This window comes from Triticum urartu, chromosome 3 (genome assembly GCF_003073215.2).
Source record: "Triticum urartu cultivar G1812 chromosome 3, Tu2.1, whole genome shotgun sequence".
Classification (NCBI taxonomy): Eukaryota; Viridiplantae; Streptophyta; class Magnoliopsida; order Poales; family Poaceae; genus Triticum; species Triticum urartu.
The window spans coordinates 689,682,330-689,699,631 of NC_053024.1; the positions used below are offsets into that span (position 1 = coordinate 689,682,330).

At 43.4% G+C, this 17,302-nt stretch overlaps 1 protein-coding gene and 1 pseudogene across 1 annotated transcript; both read right to left on the minus strand.

The window, feature by feature from the left end:
• Nucleotides 1-6,253: 6,253 nt before the first annotated feature.
• Nucleotides 6,254-7,665, minus strand: LOC125549177 (annotated as a pseudogene).
• An 8,252-nt stretch (nt 7,666-15,917) lies between these two features.
• On the minus strand, nt 15,918-17,302 carry LOC125545938 (F-box protein At5g49610-like). Its single transcript, XM_048709995.1, has one exon. The coding sequence runs from the start codon at nt 17,236-17,238 to the stop codon at nt 16,081-16,083; it is 1,158 nt and encodes a 385-aa protein (XP_048565952.1). The 5' UTR covers nt 17,239-17,302; the 3' UTR covers nt 15,918-16,080.

Sequence of the window (17,302 nt, forward strand, 5' to 3'; positions counted from 1 at the left end):
GATTCTTGATACATCTCCAACATATCTATAATATTTGATTGTTCCATGGTATTATATTATCTATCTTGGATGTTTTATATGCATTTATATGATTTTTGGGACTAACTTATTAACCTAGAGCCGAGTGCTAGTTTCTATTTTTCCCTTGTTTTTGAGTTTCGCGGGAAAGGAATATCAAATGGAGTCCAATTAACCTGAAACTTTACGAGATTGTTTTTGGACCAAAAGAAGCCCACGGAGTACCGGAGATGCACCAGAAGAGTCCCGAGGCCTCCACAAGGGTGGAGGGCACCCCCACCCCCTAGGGCGTGCCCTCCGACCTTGTGGGCCGCCCGTGGACTCCCCTGTCTTGTTCTTGATGTCAACATCTCTTAGATATATATCCCCAAACCTCCAGAATAGAACCTAGATCAGGAGTTCCGCCGCTGCAAGCCTCGGTAGCCACCAAAAACCAATTGGGACCTTGTTCCGGCACCCTACCGGAGGGGGAAATCATCACCGGTGGCCATCTTCATCATCCCGGTGCTCTCCATGACGAGGAGGGAGTAGTTCACCCTCGGGGCTGTGGGTATGTACCAGTAGCTATGTATTTGATCTTTCCTCTCATGTTCTTGATTTGGCACGATCTTGAAGTACCGTGAGCTTTGCTATTATAGCTGGATCTTATGATGTTTCTCCCCCTCTACCCTCTTGTAATGGATTAAGTTTTCCCTTTGAAAGTTATCTTATCGGATTGAGTCTTTAAGGATTTGAGAACACTTATTGTATGTCTTGCATGTGTTTATCTGTGGTGACAATGGGATATTCACGTGATCTACTTGATGTATGTTTTGGTGATTACCTTGCGGGTTTTGTGACCTTGTGAACTTATGCATAGGGGTTGGCACACATTTTGTCTTGACTCTCCGGTAGAAACTTTGGGGCACTCTTTGAAGTTCTCTGTGTTGGTTCAAATAGATGAATCTGAGATTGTGTGATGCCTATCGTATAATCAAACCCGCGGATACTTGTGGTGACATTGGAGTATCTAGGTGACATTAGGGTTGTAACGCCCTCGATGCGGCTATATCTCCCACGTGTCGAAGCACGACTTAGAGGCATAACCGCATTGAAAGCAATGTCGCAAGTGAGGTAATCTTCGCAAACAACCCATGTAATACAATAAGGGAAAAGATACATAGTTGGCTTACACTCGCCACTTCACACAATTACATGAATAAAGCATTACATCATCCAAATACACTCAAGGTCCGACTACGGAACCAAAATAAAAGAAGACTACCCCAAATGCTACACAGATCCCCGATCGTCCCGACTGGGCTCCACTACTGATCAACTAGACCGAAACAAAACAAAGGACAAGATCTTCATCGAGCTCCTCCTTGAGCTTGGTTGCATCACCTGCTCGGTTACATCGGCACCTGCAAACTGGTTTTGGAAGTATCTATGAGTCACGGGGACTCAGCAATCTCACACCCTTGCAATCAAGACTATTTAAGCTTATGGGTAAGGTAAAGGTATGAGGTGGAGCTGCAGCAAGCGACTAGCATATATGGTGGCTAACAACGCAAATGAGAGCGAGAAGAGAAAGCAAAAGCACGGTCGAGAATCTATGATCAAGAAGTGATCCTAGAGCAACCTACGTCAAGCATAACTCCAACACCGTGTTCACTACCCGGACCCCGCCGAGAAGAGACCATCACGGTTACAGACGCGGTTGATGTGTTTTAATTAAGTTCAACTTCAGGTTTTCTACAACCGGACATTAACAAATTCCCATCTGCCCATAACTGCGGGCACGGCTTTTGAAAGTTCAAATCCCTGCAGGGGAGTCCCAACTTAGCCCATCACAAGCTCTCATGGTCAACGAAGGATATTCCTTCTAGTGGGAAGGCCCGATCAGACTCGGAATCCCGGTTACAAGACATCTCGACAATGGTAAAACAAGTCCAGCAAGACCGCCCGATGCGCCGACATCCTGATGGGAGCTGCACATATCTCGTTCTCAGGGCAACACCGGATAAGCAACCCGTACAACTAAAACCAGCCCTCGAGTTTCCCCGAGGTGGCGCTGCAAGGGCCTCTAGTTTGGACCAACACTTAGACAAGCATTGGCCCGGGGGTTTAAAATAAAGATGACCCTTGGGCTGGCCTAACCCAAGGGAAAAAAGGCTAGGTGGCAAATGGTAAAACCAATGTTGGGCCTTGCTGGAGGAGTTTTATTCAAAGCGAACTGTCAAGGGGTTCCCATTATAACCCAACCGCGTAAGGAACGCAAAATCCGGGAACATAACACCGATATGACGGAAACTAGGGCGTAAGAGTGGAACAAAACACCAGGCATAAGACCGAGCCTTCCACCCTTTACCAAGTATAGAGATGCATTAATTAAATAAGAGATATTGTGATATCCCCATAAAATATCCATGTTCCAAACATGGAATAAGCTCCAATCTTCACCTGCAACTAACAACGCTATAAGAGTGGCTGAGCAAAGCGGTAACATAGCCAAACAACGGTTTGCTAGGACACGGTGGGTTAGAGGCTTGGTTCAACAATATGGGTGGCATGATAAGCAAGTGGTAGGTATCGCAACACAGGCATAGCAAAAGAGCGAGCAACTAGGAATCAAAGATAGAAGTGATCTCGAGGGTATGGTCATCTTGCCCGAGATCCCGCAAGGAAGAAGAACGAGTCCATGAAGAAGACAAACGGACGTAGTCGGACGAATCCTCACAAACGCGGCGTTATCGGAACCAACCCGAAGAAGCAACACCGGAAAGAAGCACAAAACATAGTAAACAACCACCACATAAGCATGGCATGATGCACAACTAAGTATGATGCATGTCCGGTTTAAATATGCATGGCATGGCAAGGGGCACAAACAAAACTACAAGTTAAGTGGAGCTCAATATGCAACGAGTTGCATATTGACGGAACAACACATCAATTATTTAGTTCTCTCTCGGTTAGGTACTCAACAATATTAAATGCTGGTTAACATGGCAAGAGGTGTAGAATAACAAACTATACCATCTAAACAATTTAAATGGGGCCGGATATAATAAACAACAAAACCGGTAAATCCCCATATGCAATTATCAATTTGGTGCAACAACAATTTTAACCAATCTTGAAGTTGTTATCATGATGCGGATGACATGAACAAGTTTATGCAATTTTTATTAAAAGTTGACAAGAGCATTATGAAGCATTTTGTCATCGTGGTGGAAATGAAAAGGGGTGCCATGGCAACGATAACGGTAACGGTGCCACGGCAACGTTCCGGTTCCGGTAACTCGATTGAGATACCGCTGCAAAGGAGAAGTATGCGGATGCGTGTAAAAGATGGTGGGGTGCTCCCGGATACCGGGTGTCCCATGAGTAGATGGCATGGAAGCGAGAGACACTACAGACATGGTGCAGACAAAAGGTTGCAACTCATACATCACACAACAGTCGTCCACGATGGTCATCTCAAAGTTATACCTTTGAAGCGTGCGTTATCGGAGGGGTTCACTTGTCGAAGGGGAAGTAGTTGTTCATGGGGTCGTTGTGGGAAGTAGCGGTTCACGCGATGGTAGTTGAACTTGACGTTTGCGTTACACGGGTCTTCGGCGACGGTCGTCGTACATAGTTCGAAGTGGTAATTGACGATTTCGGAGACGGCGGAAGACAAACTTGGTGGTTCTCGTTGACCTAGTACTTGGCGTTATCTCCGGTTCGGTGATCGTTTTAGGCGTCGAACGTCGAGGTCTCCGGCCGTAGTGGTACTTGGTGAATCCCGAAACAGTCTTGGCGTCTTCGCGCGTAGGGGTACTTGTTTGTTTACTCCACGGTCTTGGCGGATCCACGCGATGGTAGTGGTACTCGCGAAGAGGTACTCGGCGGTCGTCGTGTAGATGTTCTGTGAAGAGGAACTTGCCGGTCGAATTCAAATCAAAGCAAAACCATGGAGGCCTCGGGTGGGCAGCAGCAAGGCAGGCTACAACACATGTCCGTGGCCCACGGAGAGGTCGAGAAGGACCCCGAGGAGGGCAGCAGAGGCGACGGACGGAGCAGAGGGGCCAAGACCATGGCGCAAGGAGGAGAAGCAGGGCCAAGTGCGTGTCGGGGCGAGGAGCTCCTGGTCGCAGCGGCGCGGCGCCGGAGCATGGGCTCACCGGCCGGAGCGGCACGCGGCCACGGAGGATAGGGAGGACGCGGCGGGACGGCGGACAAGCGACGAGGTGGAGGCCAAGGGGCCTCGTTGGAGGTAGAGGTCGCCGGCGGGGTTGCGCGGTGGCGCTCGGCGTCCCTGGCGATGCGGCGCTGGAGACGAACCCGAGAAGGAGAAGGGATGGACGGAGCTCGACGGGCGACATGCGGGCGCCGGACCACGGGCTTCGAGCGCGAGGAGGCGCCATGGAGGAAGGAGGCCAGGGCGACAGGAGGAGAAGGACGAGGGAATCGGGCTCGAGGCCATGGCGGAGAGGAGGCGAGCTCCTGGCGCTAGCTGCGGGGTGCTGTGCGGGCGTGTGGCGGCGTTGGGAGGAAACGAGGGAGACTGAGGCGATGGGATCAGGAGAGAGCGAGGACATCAAGCGCAGGGCCTCTCCCTGGCGGCGTGAGGAACGAGCAGGGAATCGGGAGAGGACAGAGTATCGAGCGGGAGGAGGAAAGGGATCGGGCACGCTCTCCTTGTGGCGGCGCGAGGGGAGAAGCTCCCTGGCGCTAGGGTTAGCTGTAGGTGGGGGCTGGGCCTTAGAGGCCAGCGCTGGGGTGGGCCTAGGGAGGCCCAAGTGGGCTGCGGCTGGCCTGAGGTGCAGCTGGGCCTAAATGGCCTGTTGGGCACCCTCTCTCCCACTCAAAAGAGAAAAAAACAGAGATAAGGAAGAAAAGAAAGAGAGGATAGGGGACGAAGTTGGACGCGGGGATAATTTTCCCGGACTCACGAAAATGTGCTTGTTCCGGGAAAATAGGAAAGGCCATGATTGAGAGATCTAAATTCAAATCCATTTGAATTTGATTCAAATGGTTTGAATAATTCAAGGTAATGAAGAGTCCAAAAGTATTCGGATTTTTAGTGGAGCTCCGGAAAAAGATGAAAGAATTTATGGGCGAAGTTTGAGGAGCAAACTCGAAGAAGAAAAGACATGTGATTATTTGCAAGTGTGTTCATGGGTGATTCCGAAAATGGAATATTTAATATAGCTCCCTACTATCGGGAGGATATGTTATAAAGAGAAGTCATCCTTCCCTCGATTTAAATGGATCGAAGATCCATTCGATTTATTTAAAAGAGTTTTGAAATGGTTGCAAAAATAATGGCATGATGACATGATGCAATGCACATGATGCAAAGATGAAATGCAACGGACCAAACAAAACACACAACGAAAACCCGGAAACCCTAGAAGGCATCTGAAGCTCCGGTCTTGGGGCGTTACAAGGGTTCTGGTTGATGTGTGTCTTAAGGTGTTATTTTAGTATGAACTCTAGGGCTGTTTGTGACGCTTAAGGGAATAGCCTAATAGATCGATCAGAAAGAATAACTTTGATGTGGTTTTGTACAATACAATAATCTCTTCGTTTGTTCTCTGCTATTAGTGACTTTGGAGTGACTCTTTGTTGCACGTTGAGGGATTGTTATATGATCTAATTATGTTATCATTGTTGAGAGAATTTGCACTAGTGAAAGTATGAACCCTAGGCCTTGTTTCTAAGCATTGGAATATCGTTTTCGCTCACTTTTGTTGCTAGTTACCTTGCTGTTTTTATATTTTCAGATTACAAAAATCTATATCTACCATCCATATTGCACTTGTATCACCATCTCTTCGCCGAACTAGTGCACCTATACAATCTATCATTGTATTGTGTTTGTTGGGGACACAAGAGACTCTTTGTTATTCGGTTGCGGGGTTGTTTGAGAGAGACCATCTTCATCCTACGCCTCCCACGGATACAAACCTCTGCACTTGGAGGCCCAACAACGTCTATAAGAAGAAGGTTGCGTAGTAGACATCAGTTAGAAAACCTTAACCATCTTTGATCAACGAGCTAGTCAAGTAGAGGCTCGCTAGGGACACAATATTTTTCTATATATTCACACATGTATTTAGGTTTCCGATCAATACATGAATAATAAACATTTATCATAAATAAGGAAATATAAAATAACAACTTTATTATTGCCTTTAGGGCATATTTCCTTCACGAACTCTTTGTCTTCATGGCACCACCACAGAGAACTAGAGTAACATGTGTGCCCGGTCATGCCTTCTTGAGGGATACCGCTAGCATTGGTCGTGGGCTTTTGGCAAGATCGACTTGCAAGCTGCCTTCCAAGATCCAGCGTCGTTCCAAGGTCCTCACGAATTCATCCATGACTTCTCCAAAATGATGGACTATTATCGGCTCAAATATGGCTCTGGTCACGCTAGCAAACCTGCTTGGGACCACAAGTGCGCTGTCCAGACCAACAAAAGGATTGTTCACCTGCATCTCAGTGATTGAAAATGAGCCTTCATCTTGGATGATCTCCCTCAGCTCTTTGTTGGAAGGTTCATACACAGGCAAATAGAAAGAGTCAAACTTTGCTTTGTCAATTACACCCTGTTAAAAGCATGCCAAAAGATTTGGTGGTCAAATACTCGGTGTTTGTTAGCAAATTATAAACATACTATACTAGAAAAACCATACCTTTGAGACCATGATGCTTAGAATCTGAGCTATGAATTCCCAGAGGGGAGAGAATTCGGGGGTGATTACATCAGAATCCCTCCCTACAAGAGAAACAACCATCCGGCCTCCTGGGACCATTTCTTTCACCCTCAGCTTGAGGAAACGTGTAAAATCTTTCCTGAACTGTTGTGCATAAGCCTGAAGGACCATTGGGCGCCTTTCAAGCCTGGTATGCTCGTCAATGTCATACGCCGGGATCTGGTTCATTGTCAGACCTTCAGGAGCCTGTAAAGGTAAATAAGGTTCTGCTTGCGGAATTAACAAGTAAAGCACCAAATCGAGCAGTTTTAAACTCACATCTTCGAGAGCCAATGCAGGCTGTTGGACGAGCAGACAAGATGCAAGGAACCACTAGTGAAGAGCCTCTCGTAAAATGACCCCGGTAAAACCCCAGTCATGACAATAGACTTGTTGCTTCGACGTAGCGTGACCAAGCTCTTCAGCACCATGTTGAAGTCGTTGTCAGGCAGGTCGTTGAGGAGCACAGACACTTTGGGAGGTGGCTGTAAGAACTGGTGGTAGTGATTGTGGATGGCCTCTACGGCAGTCAACACTAGCGCTATCGCGTTTGGGCCAGAGGAGCACCCCAGGTCGGCAATCACCATCTTTGTGGGCAACAAGGTGCTAGTGCTGGGGCATAAATCGAGGATAGCCGTTTCTATCAGGGGCTTCATCCTCTTCTGCTCACCATTCTGTAATCGAGATCGAGGTGCAGTTATTCAGAAAATGTGATCCTTATAAGATTCTCGTTCTTCTTTAAAATGTTCCCAACCATGTGTGAAGAAATTCTTGATGGAATTGTCGATGGAAGCCAGGTGTCAACAACATAGTGAGTTAATCTGGAGGAAAAAAAATATATACCTGAACAAAGGAGTTGCGAGCATAGCTTGTTTCCCCTTGTCCTTGATTCATATGCACCGTCAACATGGACGCCATTGCCAGCTTCTTGGAGCAGGACTAACCTCAGTCACCTCCAGATTAAAACTATGTGAAGGAACCAGTTTATAGTAGCTAGCCAGAAAGGCCTGGCTCACATATATATACCCGATCATGATCGCACACTGCAGAATAATTGTCGCTTTAATGAGATCCGATTTTTTGGAAACAGTCACGCCGCGGAAAATTTGCCGCTTTAATGAGATCCAATTTTAGGGAATAGCTGACACCTTTTAATGACTTTCTGATCGCGTGTCGTCGAATTGTTGGCACTTTAATGAGCTCCGGTTTTACAAGTATTTGTCTGATGTTGTGACAAATGATTTTCCTGTCATGCGCCCCGAAATTATTTACAATTTAATAAGATCCGATTTTGTAGGAAATTTTTCTATGGCGTGATCTAAGGTTGGTCGAAATGGGATATCATAAGTGGTATCATACATGCCAACTAGACTTTTTAAATGATGTGGCACACAATTAAATGAGTAAAGAGAGGACATGGTATCATATAATGATACCGTATCATATTAAATATTTATACTATTTTATGTCATGCATCACAATTAATAAGGCAATCTAAAATACTAACTTATGATACTATGCATTACGAAAGTAGTATCATACACTAGTATCACATACATGATACTAGTATATGATACTCCCCATTACAATCAGCCTAAATAGCCGATTGCATGCTGCGGAATAATTGCTGCTTTAATGAGATTTGATTTTTTAGAAACGGTCAAGCCAGCGGAATAATTGCCGCTTTTAATGAGATCCAATTTTAGGGAATAGCTAACACCTTTTATTGACTTTTCGATTGCGTGCCGTGAATTGTTGGCGCTTTAATGAACTCCGATTTTACAACGTATTTTTCTAATGTCGTAATTCATGACTTTCATGTCATGCGCCCCAAAATTATTTATGGTTTAATCGGATCGGATTTTGTAGCAAATTTCCTATGGTGCGATAAATAGCCGATCGCACGCTGTGGAATAATTGCAGCTTTAATGAGATACGATTTTTTGGAAACAGTCACGACGCAGAATAATTGCGGCTTTAATGCAATCCAATTTTAGGGAATAGCTGACACCTTTGAATGAATTTTGGATCGGCGTCTCAAAATTATTATGCTTTAATGGGATCCGATTTTGTTGGAATTTTTTATATGGTGCAATAAATCTATACCTACTAATAAAGCAAGGTGTGTTTCTTTAAATTTTTCATCCATTCACCGCTAAAATATATTAGAATTTTTTTCTATTCAAGGTGGTACTAAATTTTGGGGCGTTCGACCGTTAGAAAATAAAAAGCACTTCCATCTAAAATTTCGTCGCTTGGGCCAGAGGCCCGTAGCTTGCGCACAGCCTTTCTGAGGAAAAGGAAAAATTAATGCCGTGGTGGTGTCGAACTCACGACCTCATGAGTACGCACCGTACAACCAGGCCAACTGCGTAGCTTTGTTCTATGTCCAAAAAAGAAGTTGGCCATCCTCTCTATTTCTGCTCAATCCGTCTAGCCCGGTTGGGCCTCCATGTGCGCACCAGCCCCCAATCAAACCAGAACCGGGACTAAAGGTCCTTCACGTGGCTGGTCCACCTTTAGTCCCGGTTGGTAACACCAACCGGTACTAAAGGAAATTTTTTGATTTTTTTTGAAAAAAAATTTGATATTTTTTTTATTTTCAAATTTCGGAATTATTTAAACCTTTAATCTCTAATCATCCCTCATCACTGCTCAATTTAATCTCTAATCACCCCTCATCATTCCAAATCATCTAACTTCCCGGACGGTCACCCATCCTCCCACTCCCCCAGCCTGAGCACGCTTAACTTCCGGGTTCTATTCTCCCTCGTTTCCAAGTCTGCACTCGTTGTTTTCCTGACAATAGTAAGATGTCAATCCTATTAACCCTCAGGAGTTTAGCTTGAGCATGAAGTCACACATTTCACTGTTTGAGTTTGAAACTATTGTTCTAAAAAACAATAATTTTTTAGTAACACTAATATTTCTTGAATAAGTAGTTTGACCATTGTTTGACCACAGTTTGACCATAGTTTGACCAGATTTGACCAAAATTCAAAAAAACTAAAATAATTATTTAATAACACTAATATTCTTGAATAATTATTTAGTAACACTAATACTTCTTGAATAAGTAGTTTGACCATAGTTTGACCAGATTTAATAAAAATTTTAAAAAACTGAAATTTGAGCATAACTTTTTTCCTTTTGGAATTTGAGGATTCTACAAATTTGCAAACAGGCCGTAGGCGGTCTCCATCGGATGTAACTTTTCGAGTAGATAATTTTTTATATAAAAAACTTTTTAATCCGAGTTCGTATGCAAAAGTTATGCCCATTTTACAAATTCCAAAGAGATTTTATAAATAAAGTCGAAATTCATATTTGTAAATTTTCCCAACAACTAGACCACATATCACATGGGAAACTTATTTTATTTTATTTTTTTGACATTTCCATCATTTTCTTTTGTTTTTTCTAAAATTGAAAAGGCGGTCCGGGGGGGGGGGAGTTTGAAAATGGGACCTTTAATACCGGTTCGTGCCATGAACCGGTACTAATGCCTCAAAGCCCATTAGTCCCGGTTGGTGGCACCAACCGGGACTAAAGGTCTAACCTTTAGTACCGGTTGGTGCCACCAACCGGGACTAATGGGCATCGCACTCTTTAGTCCCGGTTCGTGGCACGAACCGGGACTAAAGGGCCCAGGTGAACCGGGACTAATGCCTTAGCCGCACGAACCGGGATAAATGCACCCATTGGTCCCAGTTCTAGACTGAACCGGGACTAATGGCCTTACCCGGCTTGGACCAAAGTCCCCTTTTCTACTAGTGTCTCTTGAGTGCACTTGCATGTTTTCTTAAAAAAAAGGTGCGCTCGAATGTTGGCATGTTTTTTTTGCGGGGAGTACATGTTGGCATGTTGGCCATCTCCTACCTTTCTTTGCCTATACTCAGCACCCATGGGACAACTCTTATTTCTTTTGTTTTTGGTTTTTCTTACCTTTTTTGCATGATGTTTAGTTATCCAGCATATTTAATCACTTCGACTCATAGCTCGCTCCCCCTCCTGTCACTCCTACTGCATGAATTTGCTCTTGCCTCCCTTCTCTTGCGAGGAAATAAATCACGCCTAGGGTTCTTGTCTGCCAACACCAACGCTCCTTCCCGCCATTTGCCGCCTTCCGCAACGAAGTGCTGGAACCGTGACGTGCACATACATATGAACGAGGTGTGCCTGCAACTATCATATTCTATATTTGAATTATATTATATGTCAATTCAAATGTGAAGGAGACAGGTACTATGTGAGGACCCAAACTTTGAACTTTAGATCGATTGAGAAAGGAAAAACAATGCACGAGTGGCCTTCGTTTAAAAATGATGTGGTAGAAAGCAACGTGCGACTTGAAGGACATGATCGATTGAGGATTTTGCTATCAGTCTATGGATAATATGGGGTCACAGAAGTATGAAATTCTTGAAAATCAGAAGGCCAAGTTTTTTGATGCGGAATTGACACTTGAGAAGAGAAGGCCTGACAACGGATAACATCCATCGCAAGGCAACAATGCAGACGCATCAAATGTTACATTTGCAAAGATGCAACAAAGAAGAAACAAGCGGGACAAGCACGTATTGCATTCTCTATACAAGTTTTGCAAAAAAGGTAAACACCTACTTTGGGACACCTTTTGTTTCAAGCACCTTTTGTTTCAACTTGACACAATGAAGGAGGCAAGTGGGCCTTTTGTTTCAACTTGACACAATGAAGCTGGCAAGTGGGGATATAATGGGCCACCGTGTTAAAATAGAGAACGTGGCTCTGAGGAAGGAAGGTGTTGAGGCATGTCTACTAGACTAGGACATGTGATTTCTCCTCCCGTTGCAACGCACGGGCATGTTTGCTAGTAGCCAAAAAATGTTGTAGTAGCCGAGAGTCAAACCCACAACCTCATGTGCCAATCAAACATAAACAACCAACTAGCCTAGATCAATTTGTTGTTTTGTCACAAGGTACACACTACTTATTCTCAATACGAGTTTCTCAAAGAAATTGAACCAACAGTCTCATTGTTCCCAATTACTTTAAGTTGTGCATCCAAGTTTTTCCGCATGTTTCATATCATTTACATGGTTCAAAAAAGTTATTTAAACATCCCCCACAATTTATGTGTAAATAGCATGGTAATTTATGCGTCAAGGATCTGATAACTTACATACAAACGTCATGATAACTTGGACCCAAGAAAAAGGTTTGTTAAAACATACCCGATAACTTCGTTGTAAATTGCATGATAACTTGCATGCTACTGACCTGATAAATTACACACAAACACCGTGATAACTTTGACCCCAGTGATTAATTTTTTGTTAACACATAGGTATACGTAAACAACGAATGTTTCATTTTGTTAGTAATATGTACATGATTTATCACACGAGATTTTTTTCATTAAAACATATCATCGGTAATTTATGTTTAAATAGCTCGGTAATTTATGCATCTCATGCTTGTTAACTGACGTACGAAAATCATCGCAACTTTGATTCGAAGAACTTATGTGTAAATATTGTGTTAACTTACACATCGCAGATCCAAGCAAACACTATTGTAACTTTGATCCAATAATTTAAAAAGACATACCCTTAATAAACAGAATTGCTAATTTTTAGTTGGATGAAATCAATTCGCTTTCATTCGTTTTTTTGCCCGTTTGATATATGTGTTGAGATTCGTGCAATTCTGTTTTTTCTTCAGCTCTCAGGCTGCCTGACTCTTATCGGGCCCGTAAACTTTTCAAGAACCCGCTAACTTCGCCCATCGCGTCTCTTTCCTTTTTTTTTCTTTTTCTCCTCCCCTGTAGCTGGCTTTGTCCGTTTCCTTTCCCATTTCCAGCGGCAGGCGCAGTGAGAACATGGAGCTCTCCCTCCCTGCTCTCTTGAGGTGTTGGTGGTCAGGTCTCTGGTGCTCTCCCCCTGCTTCCTTCTCCCCAAGCGTCGCGGTTTGATTGATTCGTGCTCCTCCTCCTTCAGTTGTTGATTCGCGCGTTCTGCGTCCCCTCCCCCCTACACCCCCTGCCTGAGTTTGTTTTGTTGCTTGTATCTCCTTGCTCCTGTTTCATTTCCTGAAATTTTGTGTGATTTCTAGATGTAGCGTTGGATGTAGTTGCAACGTTGGATCCCTCTGTCTATTTTTATTTCTGCTTCCGCTGTCTTTTAATTTCAAAGCCCCCTCTAGTGTGTGTTATATGATCCCTTTGGGCGTCTATTAGGTGTATGATTAAACTGCAAGATATATACAGTATGGTAGGTTGAATTTCGTGTAAATTTGAGTGGAATTTCAGTTTAATTTCATTGTAGTCCAGTGTAAATGCAATTTTAGTTTAATTTACAGTGAAATTTTTACTATAATTACAGTCCATATTACATTATAAGTAATGTGTAACTTACAGTGATTTTACTCTGTATTTTCCAGTATTCCAGCGTAACTTGTAGTGATATTTTTCAGTGTAACTTTCAATGATTTGCACTGTATTTCCAGTTTTTTTAGTGTTACTTACAGTGATTTTCTACTGAAACTACCAGTTTAAATTTTCAGTTTTGATACGCTGGTAGTCCAGTATAATTGCATAGTGTTGTACAACCATGTAACTTACTATACTATGTAGTACAAATTCCAGTCTAAATTGCAGTGTAATTACACTGTAACATCAGTGTAGTTATCTGTAAATCCCAGTGTAATTTCAGTGAATTACATTGTAATTGTAGTATTACCTTTACATTTGTTGCTTCCTGGTGTAGTGGCATATTTTGTAGGTGGTATTTAGTGTGTGTTAGTTGTAGTGCTGATTGACTGATTCCTATAATTTTTAGTTAGTTATGCAAGTTGGTCTCTATAAAAGAAATTCTTTTTGTGAATGATAATAATGATTTAGTTGAGTGTGTCTAGTAGTGGGAGGGTGTTCATTCAGCTGTTGTTTTTTAGTTTTTACTATCATAATCAATTTACCATGGTTAGTGAAAATAGATGGGTAGATTGAGGAAGGGTTGTGGAAGAGCTGTTGTTTTTGGTTTACCATCTTAATCATTTTGTATAAGTCTTGCGAGAAGCATTCATTGTGAGCGGTGCATCATGTTCCTCGTCTTATTCCTTTTGCTACTGAAGTTGAAACAACATTTGGTACTCGCTTCGGTAACGAGGTATGGTTCTTCTTTTTTGTGTTGCTGGCCAGAGCATTTCAGTGATAATGGTGTTAAATTACAGTGCATTTCAGATAGGTTTACTGTCCCAAGGTCACAATAATTTTCAGTGCTAAGGATATGTGCATTTTCAGTATATGTTTACTGTCCCGGGGTCAGAGTATTTTACAGTGCTAAGGATCTGTATTTTACCGTGCATTTTAGATAGGTTTACTATGTTGTGGTGATAGTAATTCAAAGTGCTAAGGATATGTAATTTGGAGTCCAGTTTTCGGATAGGTTTAATGTGTTTGTGGTCACAATTAGTGCTTGTTCAGTTTTCTATAAGTTGGATAGTTCCTAGTTTTTTGATTCATTTTTTTTACAGTCTGCTTCAGTAATTTCTACTGTTTTATGATGAAAGTAAATGATAAGTTTTGGTAGCTTCTAGTATTAGTTTGGTTCAGTTTTTGTTTTCCAGGATGTGTTCAAAGCATTTTCATTGTTACAGTGCGCCTCTGTAACTTTTACTATTATTTGATTATAGTAATTAGTTTTGTTTACTTTTCTTTCTGATGCTTGGAAATTTAACCCTCTCTCCAATGCTTGTGTTGCAGATCTATCATATGAACATTCTTGTTCAGGCTTCTTACTGTCTTGTTGTCTGCTGCTGTTTGATCATTGCTAATGGCAGTGTTCATCATACTGTCTTCAGTTTCTGTATTTCCCTGGAATTATCTATAATGTTCCTCCTAGGAAGGGGGGAATCCATGTAATATAAGTTTAATTACTGTTTTCAAGGCTCTGCACTTTTGCCATGTTTCAATTTCTTTTTACCTGGTACATTATCTGTGGTTGAAGCAGTTCTGTGAATGTGTACGCTCCATTCTGTAATGACAAATTATCAAGCAGTTTAGAGTTGTTGTAGTGTTGCTTTATATATAGATATCCTGCTCACTTGATTGTGTAGCATGGATGTGTAAGTACGATTTCAATCTGGACCATAATACCAGGTTTAGTCACTGAAAATGATCACAAGGGTGCAGCATATGTGCAGTTTTAGTCACTGATTATAACAACTTGTTGGAAATACAGACCACTGTGTGCATTCAGCATAAACCCCGTACAACCCTTGTAGTTACACTAGCACATGCCTGTGAGTAATAATTTCAACTTCTGCATACTAGTGGGAGTGATTTGGCTATGTTGATTGGAGTTAGCAGCACACGCCGTGGAAAAAGCAAGGAACGCTAGTATGAACGGGTGGTGAATGCCTGCTCTTCTAATGCACATGCAGTCTAAGATGATGAGACTTAATTTTGGCCGGTGTCAGATTGATCAAACACAAGCTTAAGGCCCGGCCATGATAAACCTTTCTTCTACTTATCAGTACACGAGCTTATGTCTAGATTGAACATCACATGAATCATTGATTCTTTAAAATGGCTAGCAGCTAAAGTGAAATGATTAAAGATAATTGCAAATGATGCGACACAAAGGTGGAATGTTAATGTGTTATAATTCCTAACCAGATGAAATGAATCGTGAACAAGAATGAACACAAACAGAACATTTCATCCAATAGTTGACTATGATGCAATCTTTAAATTAAACCACTGCTTCAAGCTCCTGTAAAAAGAAAATCCATAACAGAGAATATCATAGAACTCAGGTGCAGCTTTACTAAGAAGACCACCAGCTAATCTCTAAGAGTAGCAAAAGGAAAACATAGAATCGGGATTCATGAAGCATGTGTATATTTACTCCTAAATTTGCGTACTAAGAAGACCTCCAGGTAGTCGCTAATAAAGAAGACTCAAGTCAATTCATCAGCTAAATAAACAGAGACAAGAGGCAGGTAGAATTGATAACTAGTATTGAGTACTAAGAAGATCACTATATAAAGGGCGGATAAGTCCATTTCATCAGTTCAAGGAAACAAAGGGGAGAGCCAGAGCAATTGGCAAATATTTCAAATGCAGTCCCAAATGACTTGTAATTTCAGCATCAACACCCATCTTCATCCCAAAAGGATATTCACAGAAATAAAACACAACCATGTAAGGTCAGAGCTCCTTGATTATAACATTTTACACATCAACAAAGAAGCTAGCGGGCTCATAGAAGATCCAGTGAATAAATACTACAGGTCATGTGGATACAGATAGCTAGGTCGCTAACAAGCACTCAACAGCCCTCAAGTGAAAGGCTAGCTGTCCACAACATAATCATCTGGTGATATGAAAGGCAAAGTGTTCACAGCATAACCCGCTAGTGTCGGAAAGAAGGTATGTGGAACAAGAGTTTGTTTGAGTTGGAATTGAGTAAAACGGACTAATTTGCGGTGAAAACTGGCAACCAACTTGCCATCCACGTCAACCTGAAGTAGCCACTCACCAAATTTGATCAGCATGAGCACATCACCATTCCAACAAGTGACCACCAAATTCCAAGTTTCGGTAAACTTTCCAAACTGCGCAGTGAGATCTGTAACCGGCAAATCAACACGGTATTTCAAGGCCCAGGCCTCGCTATCATAGTCTTGTGACATCCAGATATCAATGGTTGTGGCTGCATGATTAAAGCTGGACATGCCGAGCATTCCATCCATCTCAAACAGGGAAGAGTGGCTAGGAACAACCGGAGCGCGCATCTGCCGGAAGGACTCAGAGGTGGTGTCAAATAACATTATCATGTTGCTTGTGCTCGCATCCTTGTCTATGTGCCAATGCAGGCTACCATGAAACAAAATGGAGTTGCTAAACATCAATATGCCTGAATCAGGGTACCCTGTGTACCTGGGCGGCTCGCCGGAGCCTATTGTGAAGACATAGGAGCCATCTTGTGTGCCAGGTGCCAGATCTGGATAAATCAAATCCTCGTCCCAGTAGAGCAATAATCTGTACTCGCCGGTTGGGCTGTGCGGGTACATCCCCAGCAGCACGTAGGCATAAATTTGTTGGAGTGGAGCATACTGACGAGTTGCCGGATTGCAGACGAAGAAGTCTCTCCGGCCTAGGGAGAGGAGGAGGAGACCGTCGCAGGAGGCCTCCACACAAGGATAGGAGAGGCCAAGGCCAAGTCGCGCGACGGACTGAAGCTGGTCGGCGGCGGCTAGCCCTGGGCGGTGGTCGAAGGGAATGATGTCTAGGACCTCGCCTTGGACGCCGAGGTTGGTGCAGCCGTAGAGGAGGGGAAGGGTGAGCTGGTGTCCGTGGTGAGCAAGGAGGAAGTCGCGGGCGGAGGTGGCGCTGCGCCAGGCGCGGCACACGGCGCGGCAGCGGAGGAGAGCTTTGGGAGGGAGGCGGACGAGGATCTCCCAGATTGAGATCTCGTCGGGGAGGCTGCGTTGGAGAGGATCCGCCATGGCCGCCAGACGGCGGCGTTGAGGGAAGGGAGGTAGGTCTTGCTCTCCTCTCAGTCTCACACAC